General features: G+C 38.8%; 1 protein-coding gene across 1 annotated transcript in view; it reads right to left on the reverse strand.

Annotated features, from left to right (window-relative positions):
- VWA8 (von Willebrand factor A domain containing 8) overlaps positions 1-27753 on the reverse strand; it is a 333428-nt gene that overhangs the window by 286478 nt on the left and 19197 nt on the right. Inside the window, exons 3-4 of the mRNA XM_040991347.1 lie at positions 12357-12487; positions 10411-10521 (exon numbers count right to left, since the gene is read on the reverse strand). Of these exons, the coding sequence (XP_040847281.1) occupies positions 10411-10521; positions 12357-12487 (242 nt within the window). The remainder of the gene's footprint in view (positions 1-10410; positions 10522-12356; positions 12488-27753) is intronic.

Here is a 27753-nt window from a genome sequence, read left to right on the forward strand (position 1 = left end):
AGACTATAAAAGATGCAGCTTGACTTCAAATAAACGGCATTCTCCTCACAGGAATGACCCACTGTGTGTTGTCTGTGTGTTGTCTGTCTTGTCTGTCTCATAACCCTAGTCCCTCCGCTCGACTTGGAGCTCGGGGTACGTGGCGACACAGGCGTTGCCAACAGGCAAACATAATAGCAATAACTGTTCCAGGCACGAATCATCAATAGGTGGTAGAACTAGTGGGTAAAGATGTGGTGAGAACTGGGATATCGAGACAGACTCAAAATATCTCCCCTACCAAGATATTTATTAGTTACAAAATAAAAAATAATAGGACACTAGACCGCCAGATACTTCCTTGACCAAATTATCCAAGTTAATGTCATTAGTAATGATACGTACTGATTTTATGTATTAGATTTCTCAGATGATGCCCTAAGATGGGTAGAACCTCTCTTTTATGTTATTCTTGCTAAATTTACATAATCTCAATCATACCATGGAGAAACATCAGGAAACCAAACCAGGCAAAAATTCTGCAAAATAATTTATTATGAAGAGGAAAGGTTTCCTGGCCATTGCAGCCCTTTGGGGTGTAAGCCAACAGATTCGTATTCATATTCTTCCTTTCTTTCTCTTTCTTCTCTGTAACTCCACCTTTGAAATAATTCTTTCTTTAAAAACACAAAGTTAATAAAATTTGATATAGCTTTACTAAGCAAAGGGATTTCTTCTGTGCCTCGTTAGAAAAACAAATAGAAATCCATACAGAATATTTCTATACATGAAAGAGACTCAATCCAAACTAGAGTATGCATTACCATACAGCAGTGTGGTCTATCTTCCAGTTTATTAGTCAGAATTACAACCATATTTCCCAAAATTAACAGGGTCCTTTAAATCATTACCACATCAGTGAACTCTCTAAAATTCAGCAGCAATGAAAGCAATAATCTACCAAATATAGCAAATATAAAAAACAATGTTGCTATGCTCACTGACCTAGCAATTCTATTTCAATAAATTTGTTATAGGAAATAACAAATACGTAATCATGTGTGTGTATCATTAAAACATTGTTTTATAATGAAAAAAATGACAAGCCAAATGCCAATTTGTGGAGCAGTGGTAAAAATTATGTTAAGTCAATAAAATGAACTAGCATACAATCATTAAAAAGGGGCAATATAGTATTATGTATACTTGTAAAATGATTTCAATACCTTATTTACTCAAAATCTCTAATCCCCCTGTAGAACTGAAGAAAAGAGCCAAGAGAATGAAAGCATTATCCCAATTCTTACCTGAATACCACACCCTAGATACACAAGCTTATGCTTTTAAAACTATGCTTTTGAAAGTACTGCATTCACACACCTAGAAGATGATGTAGGGAAGACAATGACTGGGCTTTTTGGTTTTTTTCCTTAATGATAACATTCTTGAAGGACACATTTATTCCTTCAGCTGGCTCTATTATAATCTGATCTGTGAGGAAATATTAGAAGATGCTACTACAAATTCATAGTGTTCAACTTCAGCTGAAACCCCTCTATTACCTAGAGACTATTTTCTTCATTTCTTGTAAAAATAACTGCCAAGGAAATTTCCAAAGCCTCCTTTAAGCATTTTGCATGTTATTGCCCAATACTTTACTATGCAGATTAAAGTCACAGAAACAAATTCTGTAACTTTCCACCACTCCATCAGTTCCTGTGTGTCTTTATCTTTCTACTTTACTACAATTCCAATTCTAACAGCATCAATACTCTGATTCCTCTAATAATTAATCCTTTCTACTTTTATCTTAGTGGGATCTCCCCTACTTTGACCAAATATATTTTCAAAGTGAAAATGAAAGTAAATTCCTTCTCTTCTACAAACATATTTGTATTTTAGAAAATCTATAATCTCGCAAAAACTCCTTGCAGCGAGCTGGATGGGAAGTGGGGCTGCAAGGACACAAACCAGCACCCAAATGGGACCTCAGGGCATGTACAGCAAGGACTTACACATTAAGCCTTCACATCAGTCCCCCAAAAAACTCTTACCATCCTTCTCCTTTTCTTCAAATCTGTTGTAAAACAATCCACACAACGTCACCTTTTACTTGATTATCTTGTCCTTTTTTTTTTTCTTCAACCCTCTTTTATTTGTTCTTGTGCCTAACTTTCCAAAGCCATGATGATCTGTTCCATGCTGGTCTGTTGTCTTTCCCCAGCTCTTCCTTTGCCTCCTATTCCCTAAAATGAAAACTATTTTCCAAGATTTTTCTCTTAATATTTCCCCTGTTCTATTTTTATTCATTATTTCATTGGTAAACGTCTAGTTCATTCCTAAACATTCTCATTCCCTCACCGAGTACCCATTACAGGACACAAACTATTATACACCATTCTTAGTGTAACAAGACTTTTTTCATCTTTTTTATTTCATTATTCTTGAGGAACATATTGTATATATCTAGCATTTCTTCCAAGCTCCATACCCACCTCCAAATATCTTTTTTAAACTCTTCAAAAAGATGTTCAAATGCGACATGCTTAATCAAATATGGCTCATAACTTTTTCCCTAAACCAGGTCTTCTTAATTTCTATTTCAATTAAAATGTAACCGAATTCGGGCCCGGCGCGGTGGCGCAAGTGGTTAAGGTCCTCACCTTGCACGCCCGGGATCCCATATGGGCACCGGTTCTAATCCCGGCAGCCCCGCTTTCCTTCCAGCTCCCTGCCTGTGGCCCGGGAAAGCAGTCGAGGACGGCCCAAAGCTTTGGGACCCTGCACCCGCGTGGGAGACCCGGAAGAGGCTCCTGGCTTCAGATCGGCATAGCATCGGCCATTGCGCTCACTTGGGGAGTGAATAAACGGATGGAAGATCTTCCTCTCTGTCTCTCCTTTCTGTATATCCGCCTTTCCAATAAAAAGTAAAAATAAATCTTTAAAAAAAAGTAACCGAATTCCTCCCATAAGCTACCATTAATTACTTCTGAATTTTTCACTCTAAAAATATCTTACGGCTCCATCAACTTTTCAATCCTACCATTTCCAATGAGAGCACCCAGAAAGTCCCTGCTTTGTTTTTGTTTTGTTTTGTTTTTTTAACAAGAGCTGAGACAAGCACCAGATCACTGGCAGTATCTCAAGTCTTTAGTTGTTACCAGGTGATAGTAAATATCTACTGAAACTGAATCAAGGCAGAAACTGAATCAAGCTATCTGTAAAGTCTCCTTCAGAATAAAATCCATGATTATGTAGTTTATCTCAACCTAGTTAAAAAAAAAAAACTTAAAAAAGCACAAGGAAAAAAACCTTTCCAACTTTTGTCTTATTAAGCCAATAAAAATTATGTATTGCTTTCTATCAACCTAATTAGAACTAAGAATGGATGCTTTACAGCAACTCATTCCAATGATAAGAATGTAAAAAGAGGATTATAACTGTGTAAGAGTGGTGTATATATTTTAAAACAAACTGACAAGCAAGAATCATCCAAGATTTTTAACTTTCTACCCTTTGTGTCCTTTAACCACATGGTTGTAGACCCAACGTATACACAAATTAAAAATTTATAATTTAGACTGGAATAATGATGCAAAAGCAAAATTCTTTAGAAGATAGAATATACCAAAATCTGAAACACTGGATTTATAAAGCTAATGCTACTGACTTAGCTACTAGCTCACCATCCTGTTGCTTTTTAATTCTTCCTAAAAATAGTCTATGGAAAGACTAACATACTTTAATCAGCACTATCTAACTTTATTAATCCAATATGGTTACATTTCTAGAAGAGAAAATAAAATTTAAAATAATGAAATTAATACAGCAATTAGTAAACCCATTAAGTACGTTAATATGTCAACAATGTATTGTATCATACTGCAAAATTCAGCACTGATGTACCTTTCGCTATATCTGTTCAGAACTTAAGTGTAAAGCTTAACAAAGAAATTACCCTGCTTTTTTCATTCTGATGTTTCAACCTGCAGCTGGATTCTTAGGTCTATGGAAGATGAGACTCTTGACTTCAGATCAGCTCAGCTCCAGCTGTTGCAGCTATCTGAGAAGTGAACTAGTGCAGGAAAGATTCTCATTCTCTCTTTCTCTTTCTTTCTCTTTCCCTACTTTCCCCCCTTCTCTGCCTTTCAAATAAAAATTTTAAATCCTAAAAAAGAAAAGTTGAACCAACTGCTGCGGAGTTAAAAGATGCTGTTACGTAAGTTTAGGAAGGACTTTTATGTGAAGGATGGTATCTATACCTACATTTATTACTAGAACTAAACAGAACAAGTTTAACTATCAGTATGAGCGGCTTGGGCTAGATATTCTTGAAAATTCCCTCTACAGACTGCTAAATAGAGCCATTACAATTTTCTCCTGAAATCATAAAAATAATAAAGCAGTGGAACAGAGATGTGTAATAAATGTAGACTTTAAAGTACAAATTATACTAACTCTAAGGTTAAGGATGCTTTCTTTTCCTTCAAGCTACAAAAATTCCAGAGACCTAATTCTCTAAATAAAAGTCAAACAAAAATGTAGCAAGGTCCTTCTGGACCTTGTATCACATATCACTTTAATAACCTAACGTGGATATGAGGATTTAAAAAGCAGGTACATGACCTAAAATAAAAATGGTCTAAGTTTCTATTCTAGATTTGTTTCTGATGCTAACTTAGGCAAACAATTAATCTAGATGTCTGTGTCCTCATTTACTAAATGAGAATATCCTCTAGGGATATTGTAAATATAACACTTTAACAATCAAAGTGGTGCTGGAGGGGAAAAAAATTAAACCTCTTTAACCTAATAAGATATAAATCATTACTAAAGCCATTATTTAGTTAGACTCCAAACATCTTTAACTTCCAACTATGTACAGCATGAAAATACTAAGGAAGTTAAAGAAAAATGAAAAAAACAATACCTTTTATTTTAAAATGCCAGAAGATGACGCAGTGATTTTTGGTTGCTACCATGGTCTGAATATGTTCTTCTAAATTCATATGTTAGAAACTTAATCCTCAGTACAACAGTGTTGACAGGTGGGACTTGAAAAAAAGTGGTTAATCCTGAGCCTAAGAAAATGTACCCTGAATAATAAAGAATCTTGTTTTGAAAAGGATGGTTAATGCCATCAGCTGGGAAGCAAACTGATCATCCCTCCTACATGACCACTTGCTTTTTGCTCTTCCTCTCTACTATCATGGGATGACATGGTAGGAAGGCTGTTCCCAGATGCCCGCCCCTAGACCTTTACTGCCCATCTTCCAAGGCTGTGAGCCATTAAAAATGACCAGGCTCCTGGTACTGTGCCAGAGAAGTACAAAGTGAACTAAGATAGCTGCTCCACTACCTACTTGTTATCCTTCCTCTGCACTTCCTTCTGAAGCTCGGCTAGATATCATGCATATCTCTTGACTGTGTTCAAGGTTAAATGAAACAACATCTGGCATATAGTACTAGTCACTGGGGGGTGGGGGAAAACAACTAGATGCAATTATTAAGAATGTTATCACTGTCCTTGGTGAACACTGCAGATGTTCTGATAATCATCAACATCATCATCATCATCATCATGAAGCTTTTGGAGAAGAAACAGAGAAGCAGCTCAGGTAGAAAGAACCTAAGGTTGAAATTGGACAGATTGATTCCTCTACTACCTCTGCTATCAACTGAATGGCCATGGTCCTCTAAGCCTCAGTTACTTGATTTGTGAGATAGGGGAGGCCAAGCATGTTAACCCTCCTAAGCATATTTTGAGCTCCCTCCTAATGTACCTGAGAAAGCAGCAAGAAAACAGTCCCAGTGCTTCGACCTCTGGCACCCACATGGGAGACTAACTGTCCTTTCCTGTTTCCTAGAATATGTCCTCTCTGCTTCATCCTGATGAAATGTTTTTCCGTCTGTTTAAACGTGTCCTTACCCTATTCCTCCCTCTTGATTCCATCCACATCACTCATTTTTTTTATCTTATAGAAGCAACAGCCAATAAACAAACAAAAAAAGAAACAGTCTAGCTAATGCCTGTATGAAAATTAAGTCTATCAATCTTGCAAAGCATACACAAAGAAAGACTCGGTGTTGACAATAATCCACAAGGTAATTTTCAACACCACCCTACCAAGACTGAGTCAGAACATGCATTCTTGAAAGAAATTTGGCAATATATAATATACATCAAGATTTTGAAAATGTGTATACCATGTTAGTTAATTACACTTCTAGAATTCAAATCTACCAAAAAAAATCAGGAATAACACAAAGATAAAAATACAGATATTCACTGAATGACCCCACACAGCGCACTATATCTGTAAGTATGATTTATACTTCAATTAAACATATAAATAATGGCATAGCTATCTCATGAAATACTGAACAGATATTAAAAATCAGATTTATGTAATATCACAGGGACTATGCCTTATTTAAAAAAAGCCAATTTTTAAGACACAGTATAGGGCCTGGTGTGGTAGTCTAACAGCTAAATCCTTCACCTTGCACGCACGGGGATCCCCTGCTCCCACGTGGGAGACTTGGAAGAGGCTCCTTGCTGCTAGCTCCTGGCTTCTGATAGGTGCAGCTCCAGTTGTTGCAGCTGCTTGGGGAGTAAACATTGGATAGAAGATTTTCCTCTCTGCATATCTGGCTTTCCAATAAAAATAAAAAAATAAACCTTATAAAATTATACACACTATAAACTTCATGCACATGAAACGCCATTTCAGTAAAAAAAAATATAAAAGATATATATGCATATAATCAGAAATAAAAGTATTCAAGAAATGTCAGTCTTGAAGGGGAACATAATTAATAATTTTAGAAGTATTCCTATGTTCTTTTTATGTTGCTGTTTTTAATCCCTTTATTTTATTTGAAAGGCGGAGAAATCTTTCAACCACTGGTTCACTCTTGAAATGCTTACAACATCCACAGCAGGGCCAAGCCAAAACCAGAAAGCAATTCAGGTCTGCCCGCAAAAAAACAAATTCAAGTAGGTCTCCCAATAAGCCGGAAGGTAGACTAGGGAGTGAAACCCAAGGTTTAAGCTGAGGCGTTCTGACAGGAGATGCCAGGCATTACAGAGTGTCTTAACTACCATGCCCAAAATCCACCCTAGGTTCTTTGGCATTTACTCCTTCACACCATCCTTCTTTGCTGTTTATTTCATTTTCCCTCACTAAAATAGCTCTCCAGATCCAAATAAATTTTAAATGTCTTAAAAATGCATGAGGTATCAAATCATATGTTTTAGAAAACTAAATCAATAGGAAATTTAGCATACTAAACATGCTTCATCAATTAACTCTACTAACTACTCTGAAGATTTAATAAAGAGAATTTACAAAGAAGGAGCAAAAATGATCCTGTGCATTAATATCATCCCTTTGCTTGAGATAATCAACTGGAAAAACAAATCAGGATCAACCTCCAACTTCCTTACCAAGTGATAAATGCATGATGTTGATTGCTATAAATAAACATAAGCTTTTCATTATAAATATATTTCTATCATGTGAATGTTATGTGGATCACTAGGTTTGGAACACTCATTACTAAATTGAGAATCAACGTCAACAGAGCAGAACAGAAATACAACTCAATATTTCAAAAGGCATCTGTTCACAAAGAAAACACAGCAGGGATTTTAAAAGCCTTTAAAATGATGAGTACAGGAATCTCTTGGTCACAAGGATTTTCCTCTATAGCACTAAAGTCATTGCAGATGTTCTTCCGAGCAGTTATGACCCACGTGTCCCCCTGCTGTGCCTGGGTTTGAGGCTTGGATCTGCTCAGGATTCCAGCTTCCTGTTACTACAGACCCGGGAGGCAGTGGTGGTCATGCAACAAAAGGGGTTGTCGGCACCTCAGCATGAGGAAGAAACTACATGATCTTCCCTCTTGAATCTTTAACGTGGAACAGTTCTTTTCTGTTTGACTTTCACGACATTTACTTTTTTGAAGAGTTCAGGCTGTGGTTTTACAGAATATCATACATTCTCAATTGGTCTGAGTGTTGATGTTCAAATCAACATTTTTGGTCAGGGTACTAAGTAGCAGAGCTATCTAACTCTTATCGAATAACAGCAGGGTTTTCATCAAGTAAGTTTCCACTAACAGTGACTGTCAGGTGAGTTACTCAACAGAAATAATGCTATATCTGTCCATTGTAAGTGTACATTTTTATTCCATTTATAATTCATAATGTATGAAATGAAATTTTGACATATAAATAAGATGGATTCTTCCAAAATGTATTTGATGCTTCATCGACAAAGGATTACATTTATGTATTTGAAAATCAGAGTTACAGAGTGTGAGGGAGAGAGACACAGAGAGAGATCTTTCATCCACTGGTTCACCACCTAGATTGTGGCAACAGCCCAGCATCACCCAGGCTAAAGCCAAGAGCCTGGAGCTTCTGCCAGGTCTGCCAAGTCAGCGGCAGGAGCCCAAAACACTGAACATCTTCCACTCCTTTTCCTAGGCCATTAGCAGGGAGCTAAATTAGAAGTGGAGCAGTTAGAACATGAGCAGGCAGTGGCTTAACATGATATGCCACAACACCCGCCCCAGAATTATTCTATAATTTTTAAAAGTCTAAACTCCTCTCTTAGATGATGTTAAGTTAGATAATTGTCATTTAAGGTAGAAATTGCCAAATTTCTATTTTCAATTTTAAAATTTAATTTTTTCTTTATAACTAGTAAGCAATCTTTGAAACCAAGTGAATAAATAACCTGTTGCCCAAAAATGTGCCGCTCACTGGTTTATAACAGTTAAATCTTTCTAACTATAAAGTTAGAATATGCCTGCAATAAAGTTTCAAACTTTTTTTTTTTAATTGGAAAGGCGGATATACAGAAAGGAGAGACAGAGAGGAAGGTCTTCCGTCTGATGATTCACTCCCCAAGTGAGCGCATCGGCCGATGCTATGCCGATCTGAAGCCAGGAGCCTCTTCCGGAGCCTGTTCCAGGTCTCCTACGCAGGTGCAGGGTCCCAAAGCTTTGGGCCGTCCTGGACTGCTTTCCCGGGCCACAGGCAGAAAGCTGGAAGGGAAGCTGGGCTGCCGGGATAGAACCGATGCCCATATGGGATCCCAGGCATGCAAGGTGAGGACCTTAACCACTTGCGCCACCGTGCTGGGCCCTAAAGTTTCAAACTTAAAGAACCACCCACTGCAGGGTCTTTCCCCACTGTAGTCCTCCAGCCACACTTCTTTAACACATCTGACATCCTCTCTTGTTAATTGCTTCATGTTCAACCTTTTGGAAGTTTTCAATGTATTCACAAATATAAATACATTTCTTTAACCATAGATGGGAGTATATTACGTGTATAATTTTACAACTTCATTTTTTTTCATGTAAAGACACTCTGGACTTCTTTCCTATCACTGTTTATAGATTAATCTCATTTTTAAAAATGACTACAAAGTACTGTACTTACTACTATTTAATTTATAACTCTTCTAAATGCACAACATTACTGCTCTCATTTATCAACGCTACAACAAACATCTTTGATTTTGTGCCCTTTTTGTGAATACCATTGTAGAACAAATTGCTAGAAACATAACTTCTAGGACCAAATACATCTGTAATTTTTTTACTTTTGATAGACATCACCAAATGTTCTCTTACAACTTTACCAACTTCTGCTGCCAGCAAAAAGAATATTGTTTCCCCATACCTCTCTCCTTGTTCAAACTGGGCAACAGCAAAGTCTTTAATCTTTGCTAATATGAACAAAAAATAGCACCTCATTGATGCTTTGATTTTCACTTTTCTAAACAAGAAAGTCAAGCATGTTTTCAGGAATTGATTTTACATTTGAAATATTTTCTCTTTGAACTGCTTTAGTCTCCAACCTGTTTCCTATGAGGTATTCTGCGTGGACAGTAGAATGCAAATGCTTTCAATCAATGCAATGGGAAAAAAGACATAACAAGCTTCATTATAATTGTCATAAAATATTGCTTTCACTGGGAATCTGCACCAAAAACATCCCCTGTTGCAAAACCTGGGTTTCCTGTTACAAACAAGTATTTTACTACCTTTATTTGACCTTTAGCTTGAGAATATTTTAACAGTTAGAGAATCTTCTATATTAAAATCTTATTATTTTTTAGAAAAATCAAATTTCTATAGGCAAGTAGTGGTAAACAACTGCAAATGAAGAAATCCACATATTGATCTTGCGCTGATACTTTAGAGCCATTAATTTCATCTGTGGTTTCTCTAAATCAAGAGGACATTTCCGAGAAAAGCGAAATGAAAAAAAAATTAAATTCAATCTGTCGAGAGAAAGCACCATACATCTATCTTTCATTGTAACAAGAGCTAGCATCATTCTACTTTAAAAATCAATTCTGTATATCCCTGGAGTATGCAGGCCTGGGCTAGAGTGTGATAAGAACTTGCCTGATCAATGTAGAAAGCTGTGCCTGCGCGGATCTCCCGTCGCTGTTTGAGATCCGTTTCCGTAGTGTCCCGTGACAGTGCGATGTATTCAACCTCCCGCTTGGTCAGCTCCTGAAGAACAGACAGTAAAATTATTCCAAAAATCAAAGCAGACTCCCAGGACACAATTTAGAGCCAGTTATCTGGAAACGCCACTCACTGCCCTGAAAAACAGCATTTTAAACCTAATTATGAGCCGGCATTATGTTGTGGAGATATATCAAGTTAAACCCCCCACCAGCAGCACCAGTATCTCACCGGAATCATGGTTGCAGTTCAGGCTGCTTCAACTGGCTGATCCACTCCTAAGATACCATATGGACACTGGTTCTAGTCCAGGGTAAAGCACAAAACTCTGCTTACTTGTTAAACATAAAATAAAGAAAACTATCAAACTTTTTCTCTTTAATTTCACAGTGGACCTACCAGCAGGCTTGTAACCAAATTTCTCTCTTACAGCCCTCATCTACTCAAGCTATAACTAAACGTAGGCTTTTCCCAGGGGCAACAGTACTTACTGCAGAGTTTGCAAGATGGCTTGGGCTAGTATTTTTATCCTAGGTATTTCCTTAATCCATGGGCACTTAAGCTCTATTTCACAATTTAAATTTGTTCATTTAAATATACCAGCATCATACGTACAGATTTATGTTGTATTTTGAACCACTAAGCCTCCTAAGACTCCTATTATATTTTACTCACTCTCTCTCCACATTTTTAAAGAGCTTCTATGCTTGCCAATTATAAAATCTCAGTGAGATACAGTGATGTTTTAAATAATCTTTTAAATGAACAACATAGAACATACAAGCCAAAAATTAAGGAAGTCCCAGACCCAGGAACCCCTGTAGCTGGCCTTGCATTCTAAAATAAGACACTTGTGTTCTATGAAATAATAATCTCAGAATAATACTGCAAAGGCATATTATGCCTTACAAACTAGTTTTAAGGATAAATAAAAACCATAAAAGGAATGGGCCAGTGGGAGGTAGGCTCTGATCCATGCATTGCATTTTTGTCATTGCTGTCTCAAATGGTTTTTTGAGTGCCAAAGTAAATTCAACACTGAAATAAAAGTGTATGCAAAGGAGATTTCAGTAGCACCAAAATCCGTCTTTTAACACCAAATAATCCAAGGAGGCTACAAATATTTTTCTCTTCATCTTAAAAAAACAATCTTTAGAACACATCACCATCATCTAATGGTGCGTTTCCTCACATCATTAGATCAATGCCTATTAGTGCTATCCAAATAATAGGAACATCATAAATGTTTTATTTGGGTTGAAATTTGAAATTTTCAACTCAACAGTTCTGCAAGCATTTAGAAGGATAATACGTCGAAGGAAGAAACAATACGGAATGTCAAATCCAGTTCTATCATTTACTAGCTGGATAAAGCTTGAGGAAGTTATTTAAACTATGTGAACTATGAGAGATTTGAGCTCAAGGAGAGCATGGAACACACAGAAATGTGCTACAAATCTTAGGGTCCCTGTAGAGACTGTGTATTTAAAAAAAAAAAATCTAGGACTGCGCAGCTTTTCAAAATGTGCACCTGGGATAAGGGAATGCTCATTGAGTATCATAAAACTGAATTATACTTTATAATCTCAAAGTAGATGACTCTGTGAAGATACTCATTTTATAAATTTATATTTCTTTTCTACTGAAAATGAACGATTTCCTAGTGATGGCAAAAATGTCTAAAGGAATGAATAGCAAATGTATGCTTGCTTTCCAAACAACTTTTGCCAACCTTTTGAAGTAAAGCATTCTGTGTTGTTAGCCTCTGCTTCATGTCATGACTAGTTCTGGTATTTTCGCAAAATTCTAATGTAATATATTTTATAACATGGCTTATCAATAGTAAGATACTTAGGAATGGACAAGAATTAATTGCTTACCAAGTACTGCATAGCAATTGAGCGTCGAAGAGGCCCAGGAGGTCCTATTAGGAAGATATCTTGCCCCAAAAGATCCTTCTGCATTATCCATCTTAGATGGTGAACTACAGATTGAGCCAAAGAGTCTGAAACTTTCAGGAGAAAAAAAAATACAAATTAGACTACTAGTTATAACACTAATCTGTAAGAAGTATAGACACTACATTTTTTTAAATGTACATATATATGTAGAGAAAGAGACATAAGGTCACTTAGTGAATCTTTATGCCATTATATGATAAAACCATTATCAATGCTAAAAGGGGACGAAGTTTATGATATCACAGACTCATTTATCTCACACTTAACAGCATAAAAGAACTGATTATCAACAATGATTTGAGGAACCAATATCATTATTTTACTACAATTTTATAGAATAATTCTTTTTGTTCTAAAAGGGAGATATGACTAAATCATCACAAATAAGTCATTATTATCATAGCATTAAAATTTGAAGAAAATAGCATAATTTAGGTTGATAATGAGTATAATATCTCCCAATCTTCTCTTTTTGTTTTTAATTTTTATTTATTTTTATTGAAAAGGTAAATTTCCAGAGAGATAGAGAAACAGAGAGAAAGATCTTCCATCCACTGGTTCATACCCTAAGTGGCCTCAACAGCCAAAGATGAGCCAATCAGAAGCCTGGGAGCCAGTAGCTTCTTTCTTCTGGGTTTACCACATTGGTGCAGGGTACCAAGGCTTTGGGCCATCCTCTCTTCCTTTCCCAGGCCACAGACAGGGAGCTGGATGGGAAGTGGAACCACCAGGACACAAACTGGTGCCCATATGGGATCCTAGCACATGCAGGGTGAGGACTTTAGCCACTAGGATATCGTGCTGGGCCTTTTTTTTTTTTTATTATTATTTTCATGCTTAAAGTTCCATAGGCACAGGGATTCCTCCTTTCACCCCCCTTCCTCCATCTATTTTCCCCAATAATATTACAGTACTAGGCTCCTTCAGCAATAATCACAAAGCCAGCACTTTGTTGTTCTTTAATTTTTTAAGTTGGGGCTGGCATTGTGGCATGGAAGGTGAGGCACTGTCTGCAGCACCAGCATTCCATGTGGGCACCAGTGACTCCTGACTGCTCCACTTTCTATTCAGCTCCCTGACAGTGTGCATCAGAAAGCAACAAAGGATGAGGTGAGGCAGATGGTTGGATTCTGGAACCCATGTGGAAAACCCCAAAGTCTTGGCTTTTGGCTTCAGCCTCGCCCATCCCTGGCTGCCACAGTCATTTGGGGAGTGAATCAGTGGATGGAAGACCTCTTTGTGATTCTTTTCTCTATCTCAGTCTTTCAAATAAAGACAATCTTTTCAATTTAAAAAAAAAAAGATTAAATGAAAAAACATAAACTACTAAATTTTATGTAGATTTAAAGTAATTCTTTCAGAATACTGAAATTGTATCTATTTTTCTGCAAAAACTCATCATTAATCCCTTTAGAGAATCTACAAAACTGTTAGCATTGTTCAAAATAAGATACCACATAATTGATAAAATGTACATGGTAGAATATTATATAGCAAGAAAAACAGAATAAATTACTACTATTTGCAATATACACGCTTAACTGTTAAAGGTAGAACACTGAGTAAAAAAATTGAATCATAGAAAAAAATCACATATTCAGATAATATTTTGCTAAGGCTCAAATTAGTAATTAACTTGCTTTTCAAAGATTTATTTTGTTCATTTGAAAGGCACATCTAAGGGCCCAGAACAATAGCCTCACCTCACATCTGCCAGCACTAAATCCTCACCTTGCATGCACCAGTATCCCATGTGGTCACCAATTTGTATCCAGCCTACTCCACTTCCCACCCAACTTCCTGCTTGTGGCTTGGGAAAGCAGTAAAGCATGGCCCAAGGTCTTGGGACCCTGCACTCACAGGAGACCCAGAAGAAACTCTTGGCTCCTGGCTTCAGATTGGCTCTGCTCTGGTTGTTGTGGCCACTTGGGGAATGAACCAGCAGATGGGAGATCTTTCTTGCTATATCTTCTTCTCCCTGTGGATCTGCCTTTCCAATAAAAATAAAAATAAATTAAATAAATAAATAAATAAATAAAACAAATCTTTTTTAAAAGGCGGGGAGGAGATCTACACCGAGAGGGAAGAAAGGAGAGGAAGGGGAGAGGGAGAAAGAAAGATTCTGTTGGTTGACTCCCCAAATGACTTCAACAGCTAGGGCTGGGCTAGGTTAAATCTCTTCCAGTGACTCACATACTTGGATCATCCTCCCAGGTACATCAGCAGGGAGCTAGATTGGAAGTGGAGCAGCCTGGACTAGAATCAGTGCCCAAATGGGATGCATCACAAGCAGTGGTCCTACCTACTATGCCACAAAGCAAGCCAGTAAACAAATTCTTTAAAAATATACATATATGAAAACACAGTTCTTGAGAAACCAAAAACAAGGGAGAGGTTGGTAAATTTAGGATACTTGGGCTAAGAGTAGACAGGGAAACAGGAATCTTTTCCTGGATATTTTCAATGGTATTAGTTGGTAATTTTTGTGTTCTACTTCTAAAGTTGGATATGAGTCACATAGGTTTATTACATGGCATTTTATATACACATAGTAAGCCATTGTTTTTCAATGCTTTATATTTGTAAAATTTTTGTTTAGTTACCCATCTCATGAGGTCGGGGTAGAGTAATTGAGGAGAAAAATCTCCTTAGGATATCAATAATGAAAAATAGGTTAACATATGCTAAGATGTATATTTTTGAGAAATCAAGCATTTTCGTGATGCTCAGATGTAATTTAGCTGTGCATAGAAAGTTAACCTCATTTACAGCTCTCTGATTTTTTTGTGTGTAATTCAAGTTAAACCCATCTTTTTTGAAGGCACTTCAAAAGTACATGGAAATGGAATTAAAAGAGAACACATGTCCTCCGTGAATTTCCGAAGCCACCCCTGCACAATATACCTTTTGTTATTTTAAGATAAGCCAGTCACCTTGCTGCAAGATGCCTTCACTTCTCCATTAGTAAAATTGCAGTGTTACCTTTTTTTTCCTGCTTTTTAAGTTTTAATTAAGATTCACTGTGATTTGAAAACACACTTCCAAGAATGTAATATTCCCTTCATACTTTCCATCCACCTTCCTTTCATCTTCCTTTCTCTATTTTTACTTTTGAGATAACACTTTTAAATTTACATCGCGGTAAAAAGGCTTAAAAAGCAAAAAGACCTTAAGAGGAACACAGACAATGACTATAAACAGTAATTGAAAAAGAAAGTGGCAGTTTCACACAGATTAAGGGTCACACAAAGATATAAAATAAGTATAGTTGCAGTGATGCTGATACACACAGACATTTCTCTCTCTCCCTCTCTCTCTTTAGTTTAGTTCCCATATATAAGAGAACACAACAGTATTTGTCTTTCTGGGTCTGGCTTATTTCACCCCACATGAGGTCCTCCAGCTGAGTCCATTTTGCTGCAAATACCTACTACCTCATTTTACTGTGAAATCAAATTTCATTAAAAAATCAAAACTTTAGATTTTTTTCTTTGCATTTTCAAATATCAGCTGAATTTGGCTACAGGCTTTCCCTGCATTATTCCCCCAGTTTTGTGTGTCACTCTTTTGTCTTCAATTTTGGCAAGATGCCTGAACTTCCATTACCTGGACTTGAGTATTTTCAAAGTTCTAGAAGGGAAAGCCAAGGTGGTCTCTTTGGCTTCCTCCTTTTATTATTTATAACTATTGGTAACTATTAATAATTACAGAGTCACAATGTAGTTATATATAGTTCCAGTTCATTTTAAATGTCTTAACTTTGGTCTGTATTCATTTTCAAAAATCTAAGGCAGTAAATTACTAATCAAGCATGGTCTCTCCTTCATGAGTTGTTAGGTTAATAAAATACAGAAGTTTAGGAATAATGTGTTTTTTGTTTTTTTTTTTTTGTAGTATACTGAAGAAGGATCAGGGTTATATAAATAATAATAAAGCAACTTGCATACAAATGTACTTTGTTGTGTGATAAATAAAAGCAAGGAGTTACTTAAAGCTATAGACCCTGGAACTGTATGCAATCCTGCACATGCTCATGGGAATATCTTCCACATGAACACGATGGCTCAGGTGTGTTGAGAATCACTAATGGAAGGCACATCTGGAAATTCCCAGTGATGTTCCTTTACTCATACCACTCCACAACAGTTCTGTCATTACTGCCACCACCCTATGCCTACTATGCACTTGGAAATATACAGGAGTATTTTGGTTGTAACAGAACTTCAAAGGATGATTTTAGACACTTACTTAGACTTAGCCATGCTAACCACAATCACTCATGATGCATCCTGTGATGTTTTTCTCAAAGCCTTTTTTGCTTGCACATTATTAATGAGCTATTTCTAATTAGTTGTGATTAACTCCAGAAAAAAAAACTACTCTCTAACTCCCCCACTTTCTGCTAGGAAGGTGAGTCAGTAAATGGCAAGTTCTATCTTTAGGCTGAGCCTATCATAGATACAAGGCTATCCAAGGCTCTCACTAACACATTCCAGTTTTTTATTGTCTATTTATTTATGTATTTATTATTATTTGTTGTCATACTTATAATATTTAATGGTTTTATAGCAGATATTCACTTTCATTAATATTAAAATCTATTAAACATGTTTACCTATAAATCTCGTTAAATTTTTTATATGATCATAATTTTTTTAATGTTTTATGATACAGTTCCATAGGTTCTGTGATTTTCCATCCCCTTTTCCAAGTCCTCTCCCCGCTTTACTGACTGCCCCTCTAGTATTACAATGGGTGGTCGTTCATGAACAGTCATTTCGCTATTGAAGTGTTTGCTGACATTGCAGGCATGGACAAAGCCAGAGAGTCCTGCATCCTACCATCAGGATATTTTTAACTGTTTCATTGGGAGGCCATCTTTTGTCTGAATTCAGAGACATACTACACTATGTCTCCATATCTGAACATTTCAGTCTCTGCTACACTTCTACTATACATTTCCTTAAATAAAAAGCCAGAAAACACAGTCTACAACAGGAAGAAAAACAGAAAATTTTCATCAACTTGAAGCTAAACAACACGCTACAGAATTACCAATGTGTTAATGAAGTGATGAAAAAGAAAATCAAAAACCTTCTTGTAGAAAATGATGCTACTGTACAACGTCATGTGGCACTGAAGAAATGAATTTAGGCCATTTGTGCTCAGTTAATACTGACAGGTTGTGATTTAGTCCTGTTGGGTGCATGCGCACGCGCGTCTGTGTGTGTTGGAATTTCTGTTTAACTTTGGTTTCTTCTATAGGCATTATGGGAAGATCTTCCACTCTGCCACCGTAGATTATGACTAACCTCCTTTTTTCTGACTTCAGCACGTTTCTGAGCAGGATTTCTATGGCTAGCTTAGTGTTGGCATATTCTTCTGACTGTTCTTTACTGTGGAAACAATTTATTTCATTTCCAAATACAAATGAGAGTACACATTTCAATTTTATTTCTAAATATGTCTAAGTAATTGGCACTGGCACTGTTGTTCAGTAGGTTAAGCCATTGCTTGCAATGCTGCACCCAGTGTCCAAGGGCCAGTATGAGACCTGGCTGCTCTGCTTCCAACTCACCTGCCTGCTACTGTGTCCGTGAAATTAATGGTCCAAGGGCTTGTGAAAGATCTAGATGGAGTTTTTGGCTCCTGCCTTAAGGCTGGTTTAGTCCTTGCTGTTCTAACCATGTGAGGAGTGAACAAGCAAATGGAAGACTTCTCTATCATTTTATCTTCCCGTTTCCCCTCCCGCCCTCTCCCTCCTCTTTCTCTTCCTCTCTCTTCACTACTTTATCTTTCAAATAAATACATTAATAATTTTTAATCAATATACATGCAGTATCTGAATTCTCGGCTGACTTACAAGTTTATGGTACACCTTTAAAAAGACCATTTATTTTCCCTACTTTTTATCTCCTTCTAATAGTAGTTCTAAGGCCATAATTTATTATGTTCTTACTATATGCCAGGTAAAAATGCAAATGACTTTTCATGTAGTAGGTAATTTAGTCCTTTTACCAACTCTTTACAGACTATGGTTTCTAAAGACACTGACTTGCACCAGATTCTGCTGGTCCCGACACTGCTATTTCCCTGCTACATAACTTTTATCAAGTTATTTAAATTATGCTCAATTTTCTCATCTGCATAGTTACTTAGAGAATTATTGTGATGATTAAATTAAGAACTAGGAATATGTGGGATAAAGAGTTCTGTTTGTTATATAAGCATAATCTGAATTTTACAATAAGACAATAAAAGTTGGATTTTTTTTTTTACATCAGTTTATTATTACGAAGGTAGTTTGGATACTGTCTGAATGTGTCTTAAGGGCTCATGTGCTGGAACCCAATGTGTTAGTATTGGTAAATGATGATAACTTTTAACAGGTGGGGCCTTGTAGGAGTTCCCAAGACTGTCTCTTGCCCCTTGACCTCTCCATCTTGAATGGACTCCTACCACTCTGGTGCCATCTACTATAAAAGCTAAGGTGTTTCACCGCAGCCAGGCACAATGTTTAGACTTTCAGCCTCCAAAGCTATGAACTAAATAAAACTCTTATTCTTCTTGAGTACTCAGCCACAGGCATTTCTCCATGGTCATGAAAAGCAGACTCTTACAGTAAGTATAGTTTGTCCATGGTTGACAAGTTCATGAACTAAGATTTAGATCTAAGCAGTTTGAATCCCACAGCCCCTGAAAAAGCTTTGCAATAGAAATCTGTCCACTTTCAAACCCAAGAATCCTCTCTCATTAAGGATCCCACTGGGCTACATCAAATTTACTATTCTACATTCTCACGCCATCAGTTCTATTTCTGATTTTTCGTGATATCAATGGTAGGTTTTACTGCTTTAATTAAAATCTCAAATTCATTTTCTTATACCTACAACAATATCAGAAGACATTCTTCTACACAAAATTCATAAAAATTTTTTCATGTTTTAGTTTATTGTACATTATCACAGGAAAACAATCCATATTTAATTTGTCAGGAAATTGCATTAAACTACTGAAAAAGCATTATGTAGTGCTCTGTGATGTCTGCAGCATATTTTACATTAATGCTTAAAACTAGCTGTATTTTTAGGACAGCCTCAAGAAAACATGACTCATACTTAAAAGCATGCCAGAAATAGAAACAAGATTTAAGACTGTACATTACAAACATCTGCAAAACAAACTGCCAAACTGCCATGCATAACCTAATGTAAACACAGTCCAGCACATGAGAAATCCCCAACTTCAGTGTTTTCAGGCATACGATGCTACCTTCCAGGAGTGCACATGATAATAAACTGATGTCCAAAAAAAAAAAACAAAGAGCTTAATTCTGTAGGCTATGGCTTCCTCTTATAAGTTAAAAACATCAGGGTAGCCAACCACAGCTCCCTACAGGGCTCACCCCATAAGCCTCAGGTGCTGGTTGGTGCTACAGCCCAGTCTGGCATGGCCCGCCTCATCTCGGCATCTGTCAGTGGGAGCAGGAGCCTGGACTGGTCCAGCCTGCCCCCAATTCCAGCTCATGCTGGTGGGGGCTACAGTCTAGCCCAGCTGCCCACCAGTCCCAGCCCTAATGTGAACTAGCTGGTATTGCAGCCCAACTCGGCATGACCCACACACCATTCTGGTTCTCAGATTTACCAGTGGGTGATATGAACTGGCCCAGCCTGGTTCACCCCCAAACTGAGCCAAATGCATGCCAGTGAATACCGTTCCCTGGCCTGGTCTGGGCTGCTCCCTGACTTGGCTCTTGTGCTCACTTGCAGGAACTATGTCCTGACAGAGGAGTTCCTCAAGCTCCTCCATCAGAACTTCTCCCAGTGCCAGATCTTACGTACCCAGTGGGTCTATGGGCCAGCCCTATTTAGTCCACTTCCTGTCCTGGCAGGATCAGTGGCCTTTCCTGACTGGCCTTCACATATTCTGGTTTTTACTGTTGGGTGCTATAGCTCAACCAATCCTGGTCCACACCCAGACACAGTTCGTGCATGGCTCAGCAGGGGCAGAGACCTAGCTCAGCCCATTCTACAACTACCCTGGTTCTCATGAGCACCAATGGGTGCTGGAGTCTAGCCCAGTCTGACACACCCAGACCCTGTGCTGAGGGAAACTGCAGTTATGTCCAAACCAGAAAGCAGCCCCCATTACAGCCCTGGCGCTTACCAGTGGAAATCACAACCCAGCCAGGGCGTGCCCTTAGCTCCCCAACCAGATCTGTTCCCAGCCACAGATCTCTCACACATACCAGTGGTTGCTCTGACCCAGCTTGGTATAGCCCCTCGCCTATCTTGTCCTTCACCTTTGGATGCAGTAGCCTGGCCTGACCCGACCTGCCCTCAGTCCCAACTCTCACTGGTGGGTGGTGTAACCTGGCCCTGCTCAGCCTGCTCCCATCCCTGGCTCATGCAAACTGGTAAATGTAATAGTCTAGCCCAGCATAACCTGCACTTCAGCCTGGTTTCTGCACTTGCCAGTGAACTAAGGTTAGCTCGGCCTTGCCCGTTGCACCCCCTTCCATAACCAACCCACACATTTGCCATAGATGGAGCAACCTGCCCAACCTGCCCAACACCTGGACCAAGTGTTCACCAGCAGGAGCTATGATTCACTAGGGGAGTTATCCAAGTTTCCTTACTCAGTCCACTCCCGGACCCAGATCTCACACATGCCAGTGGGTGTTAAGACCTTATCCAGCATAGCCTACCTTTGTATGAGTTGGTGGATATTGCGGCACATCCCACCTTACACCCTGTTTTAGATTTGTCCCCTCACTTACTTGCAAGTACAGTAGCCTTGTCACTGATAGTCCCTCAGTAGTCATTCCTCACCTACACATGGTCTTACTCATGGATATCCTTCAGCATTAATTCCTCAATTGCTGAAATAGTGGCAATGTCCATGGAAGTCCCCCATCACCTGGACATAAACTCTCAAGTTCCTAAATGCCCCCACCAGTGCCAACCATCAGACTCCCACAGACCCAGACCCCTAAGTCCCCAGTGCTCGCCACCAGGTGGCCGGAGGGCTTCACCCAAACTAAGATGGTGTCAGCCACATTCCTGCAGCTGGTGCCATGGAACTCCCTGGTTGGGAGGCTAGGCTGCACTCCCTCCCACCAGCTGAAAGCCGGTGGTGGGATGGAAGCTTCCATTTGCGCACCTAGCCCAGCCCACGATCTGATAAAATTCTTATACCCAGCTCCCTGCTAGGCTGCCTAAGAAAAGCAGCAGAAGGTGGCACAAGTGCTTATGGGAAACCAAGCTAGAATTCCTGGCTCCAGACTTCGACCTTGCCCAGTCTCAGCCATTGCAGCAATACAAGGAATGATTTCCCTCTCTGTCACTCTAACTCCACTTTCAAATAAGTAAATTACAAAAAAGAGAAAAAAATTTAAAATGCAAGAAGAAAAAAAAAGACATGAACTCTCCCAACCTTCCTATTCCCAGTTCCACTCTTAGCACAGTGGATAAATCCAACCTCCTTCAGTGTCAGCATCCCTTATGGGCACTGGTTTGAATCCCAACTGCTCCACTTCCAATCCAGCTCTTGCTAATGTACCTGAAAAGCAGCAGAGGGTGGCTCAAGTAGTTGGCCCCTGAACACATACGGAAGATCCTGAAAAAGTTTCTGGTTTCCTAGCTTCAACCTAGCCCAGCCCTGGATGCTGAAGCCATTTGGGAAGTGAACCAGCAGACAGAAGACCTCTTTCTCCACTTTTTCTCCCCCACCACCCATCTCTAACTCTGCCTTTCAAATAAATAAAATAAATCTTCATTTTAAAAAGATGTTTAAGTTGTTGGAATTTTTCTTTAAACAACTTTGTATCATATTTTATACGTTTTTGCAGCCTGAATATTTTTTGCTTAACAAAAGCACCTGCATACTCTTTAAGTCCAAAGACCTAAATCTATTTAATTCTTTTTTAAGAATTGAAGAAGAACACATAATATGGGCATATAATAATTTATTCGCTCAATACTCACTCAGGGACTCAGATCACTTCTAATTCTTTTTACTTTCAAATTCCCCAACATCCTGCAGTTTATTTTGTATATATATTCTTTCTTAGGTACTGATTTTTCTCCCTCATTGTACAAAATATTAAAAAGAAACTGCTTGGGCCCGGCGCGGTGGCGCAGTGGTTAAGGTCCTCGCCTTGCACGCCCAGGATCCCATATGGGCGCCAGTTCTAATCCCGGAAGCCCCGCTTCCCTTCCAGCTCCCTGCCTGTGGCCCGGGAAAGCAGTCAAGGACGGCCCAAAGCTTTGGGACCCTGCACCATTTGTTTTTTAAGATTTATTTTATTTTTATTGGAAAGGTGGATATACAGAGAGGAGAGACAAAGAGGAAGATCTTCCGTCTGATGATTCACTCCCCAAGTGAGCGCAACGGCCGATGCTATGCTGATCCGAAGCCAGGAGCCTCTTATGGGTCTCCCACGCGGGTGCAGGGTCCCAAAGCCTTGGGCCATCCTCGACTGCCCTCCTGGGCCACAGGCAGGGAGCTGTATGGGAAGCGGGGCTGCCAGGATAGAACTGGCGCCCATATGGGATCCCGGGCGTGCAAGGTGAGGACCCTAACCACTGTGCGATGACATTTTTAATTTACATTACAACCAAAGGCTTATTGATTCTACTACATAAAAAGTTCAATAAATAAAAAAGAAAAACACTACAGACCAACCAGCAGGAAAATAGCCACGAGTTATATACAATAATGAAAGGAAAAGCTGCTCAACTTGACTCATAAATCCTTTGAGTAGTTACAAAATCAGGAAAATGTAGTGTAATATTTCTATCAATCTGTTTTTCACAAATATTTAATATTAAGAGTGACAAAACTTTGTATCTGCAGCAAATATTTCAGGCATTTGTTCCTTCTTCATTCTTTAAATTCAGCTGTCATATATAAGGGAGAACATGTGGTATTTGTTTTTCTGTGAATATTAAACAGAAACTCATATGCCATACTTTTTATCTTGATGGCTATTATCATATCACTTTTGAAAGTCATACAAACTACTATTTCTGTCCCTAAAATTTCAGAGGCACTGGATTACGCTTTAAAAGCAAACAAACAAAAAAACATTTATTTTCTTGCTTGAAATGTCTAGTAAGAGAGAGGGAGAGAGAGAAAAGGACAGAGATCTTCATCTTCTGGTTCACTCCTACAAAGGATCACAACAGCTGGAGCTGGTGGGCCAGGAGCCAAGAGTTTCATCTAGGTCTCAGCCCACTTTTTAAAGCAAGTTTTAAGTTAAGGTTTAACTACATAAAATCATTTTCTCATTTAAATCATGTCATTAACTGTGGCCAAATTGGCAGGTGGGTCCAAGAAAATCTAATTACAGAATTCAAAAATGTACTATCAAGAGGCAGAAGACATCTACATTGGTGGAAGGATGTCAAATCTCATTACCATAGGAAGCATTTAAGATCTATTGCAAAGTTAAAGATCTATTGTAACAATAGTTAATAACATATTATAGACCGAAAAACTATGGAGAATGAGTTTTAAATGATCTTACCACAGGAGAAAAAATGTTAAGTATAAGGCATAGGCTACTTATCTGGTTCAGTCATTCTATAGCATATACCCATATTAAGGCATCAAGTTGTATACCAAAAATACATACAATTTATCAATTAAAGGTTTTTTAAAAAAAACTTTATATCAGCACTTGGAGAAAAATCACAACAGTAATTAAGTATAAAACCAGAAGTAGTGCAATACATCAATAATTTTAATTCATCTTAAATTTGGTGCCTGGGACGAAGGAGATTAAGGACAAATTAGACATAATTTGGGTAAAGATCACTACATGTAGCTTAGAAGAGACTTTACGGTAAATTCAAGGGCTTTACAGCCTGATTGGGCTCTTGCTTTTCAGGGCTCTAAAATGTATCTATAAAGAATCTCACAAATAATCCTTTTTCTCAAAAAGAACATCTTACCTAATATGATATAATTAGTGTAGTTTTGAAACAAAGGGGGATTTTAAGTATCAGACACTGGTTCTCAAATTTATTCTTCCATATCTCAGCTCATTAAGGAATGGAATCTTGGGTAACACATTCCCAGAGAACTTGCATTAACCCTAATCACTGATTCAGAAAAACTGACAAACAGCTACAATAATTCCTCTATTTTATCTACGTTGAACAGCAATCACATGGCTCTCTCATGTTATTCTGTTATTATGAAATGGACAAATTTCTCAAATGCACAAACTTATTTACAAAATGCAGAGAAAAAATTTTATCCTGTGATTTTGTTTTAAAAAGTATAATTCTGTAAATCTTTCAGAAAATATGAGTCCTAATTGCTTAGATGAAAGTTCACTGCATTCAGTACACCTTGAATCACCCTCTACTCCCGGCAACATGAAAATTATTTAAGGACACACAATATAACTCTCCAGTCATCTGAAAGTTATCTACTGAAAACCTGCTACCCTGTAGTACCACTTTATGAGGCAGACCCCTAGAAAAAAAATGTCTTCTTTGATAGAATAGAGTTTGTCTGGATTCCTATAGTGTTCTCTTTATCATCCAAGTCTGTACTCTGCTTTCTGCAGCTCAGATCTCTCTGTCCCATGGCCTTGCCCCTAGACATTACTTACGTGGAGATCATGCGTGATTCAAGGAATTTATGCTGTCCTTCCCCATCATTATCCTTGTCCAACTGCTATACTCCCAGAGTGCCTGTGAGGATTTATTTGTGTATGCCCTTCAGTGGGTTGTTGTGTTGCAGTGAACAGAAGTCCAGCCTGCTTCTTCTGCCCAGTATATTCTGGGCTCCTGCTCTGTGTCTGATTTGTGACGTGTATTCCTCTGAACTTGGGAAGTGTTGGGAACCAGAAAGTGGATAGGTCCAGGTTTTGTGTCTGGGACTTCCCAGCTATGCCAATCATGCAAAGCAATTGTATATTTGTTGAAAGATTCTTTTGTTTCTCGCGAGTCACCTATGGCAGATTCTTCCTCCTCCTACCATCCCACCAGGAATTGAAGTGAGCTGTGAGTCTCTTTTCTCCTTTCAAGGGCTCAATACCTTGTGGAATTTAGCTCATCTAAATTTCTTTGTATTCTTAGCCATAGGATGAGTTTTATAAATGTAATTATTTTATAGATTGATTGGTTTGTTCTGGTTGTTAGGTTGAAAGTGAAATTCTCTTGCAACTCTGTGGGTGTCAGGAACATTTACTTTTACTGTTCATTATGATTAATGATTATACCTAAGTGAGTATCTTAATAGGTTTTCATTTCTGAAGGTGAGACTAGTGACATAAATTTTTCAAACAGTTCTTACACTTGTCTGGAGGAAAATTAATAAAGTAGATCTGTCTTAATTTGCATGCCATGGATATATGATAATTGAATAAAAGGCATTTTCTTTGATTTCTGTCTTTTCCTATTTTTACTATATTTAGTTTTTTACCATAAATTTCAGAGGAAAGGAGTAATACACATTTCCGATGATAGACAACAGGAGAAGTTTCATGTAGTTTGAATTATGGAAAACGTGCTCTGTATGTAATGAGAGAGAGAGAATATGAATGAGATATATGGAAGAGAGAAAGAATCAGAGTTTTTAAATAAAGATTTATTTTATTTTTATTGGAAAGTCAGATATACAGAGGAAGAGAGACAGAGATGGTTGAAGGCCAGTCAGGAAAAGCCACTGTTCCTGCTAGGACACGAGGTGAACTGAGTAGGGCTGGCTCATGGACCCCCCTGGTATGCCCAAAATCTGGCACTGGGAAAAGTTCAGATGGAGGAGCCTGGGCAACTCCTCTGTCAGGACACAGACCCAGCAGGTAAGCGCAAAAAGCATAATAGGAAACAGCCCAGAACAGGCCATGGAAAGTTTCCTACTGGCATACATTTAGCACAAGTCGGGGGCAGACCAAGCTGAATCAGTTCACATCATCCACTGGCAAATCCGAGCACCAGAACAGAGTGTAGGTCAAGCCAGGTTTGGTTGCGACAAAAAAACCAGTGCACATTTTGGAATGCCAAGGTGAGGTTACCTGTACTGGATGTGACCGCAGTGCCCAACCAGCACACATGAGAACCAGGAAGGGAGGGGATGGAGCCAACAGGGGGAATATGGAGGGCTCCCTTGCTGGACAGCTACTCCCACTGGAGAGCGTGAGCTAGGATGGGGACAGACCAGACGAGGCAGGGCTACAATACCTGTAGGCCTCATGTGGACCACATCAGGGAAAAGCCAGGCTGGGCTGATTGTTCCTGCTGGTGCAAACTACAATTAGAGTGGGTGAGGGTTGTTTGGGCTTAGCCGCAGCATTAACTGGCAGAAGCTGGCTCTGGGGGCTAATTCTGTCAAATTAAAGAACAGAACTACCTGGAGAGTGCATAATCCGGAAGTGGGAGAGGCCCAGAAGGGAAAGAGTGCGCTCCTCCCTCTTGGGTTACCACTCCCTCGGGAGGGCACAAAAACCAGGATGGGGCAGGGATGGCTAGACAGAAAAGCACCCAACAACATCTGTGTTGGCTGGATAGTGGAGCTGGTTAGATGAAACTAGGCTTCAATGCCCATTGACATGTATGAGAGCTGAATGGGATGTGGGACAGACTGGACTAGTCTGATGCACATACTGGCAAACCAGGATAGGGGGCGGGCCGGGTGGGGGTTATTGTGGGTCACTCCGACTAGGCTGCATTTCCCACTGGTTTATGTGAGGGCCGAGTGTGTGCTGGGCAGAACCAGGCTGGACTGCAACACCCATTGGTTCCAGTGGAAGACAGCGCTGGAAACAGAACCGACCCAGCAATTGCAACAACCAGCTGATTTGGGGCAATGGACTGTGCTGGGCCCTGTCCTTGCTAGTACATACAAGAATCTGGTCTGGGAACACCTCAGACAAAGTTTCTTTGGGAATCTCCCCAGTCGAACTGCTGGACTCAGAACCCTAACCATGAAAAGACAGAGGACAGAACAAATCAATCAATCACCTCAGCCATAGGTTGGCAGTGAAAAACTGGGCAAACAGAGACTCTAAGATGGACTATGTCAATCAGTGGATTCTTCAACGACCCCATTGTGCTTAGAGTGGTGAGAGTGGCAGCAATTCATAACTGTTAAACCATCAAAACCACTTGAGCAAGACCTTCGGAACATGGTCCCACATTAGCGACCTGGGGTGAGTGGGAGACTGGGTGTGGCTTTTTCATTTTTATCCCCATTTACCACAGATACCTGAAAGAAACAATGTGGAAATAATAGTCTTACCCACTTTCCTGTAGCCCTTGAATCTTTTTACCCTAATTAACTATGTAAAGATTGTCAAAAA

This window comes from Ochotona curzoniae, unplaced genomic scaffold, assembly GCF_017591425.1.
Source record: "Ochotona curzoniae isolate NIBS_2020 unplaced genomic scaffold, NIBS_Ocur_1.0 contig_64, whole genome shotgun sequence".
NCBI lineage: Eukaryota > Metazoa > Chordata > Mammalia > Lagomorpha > Ochotonidae > Ochotona > Ochotona curzoniae.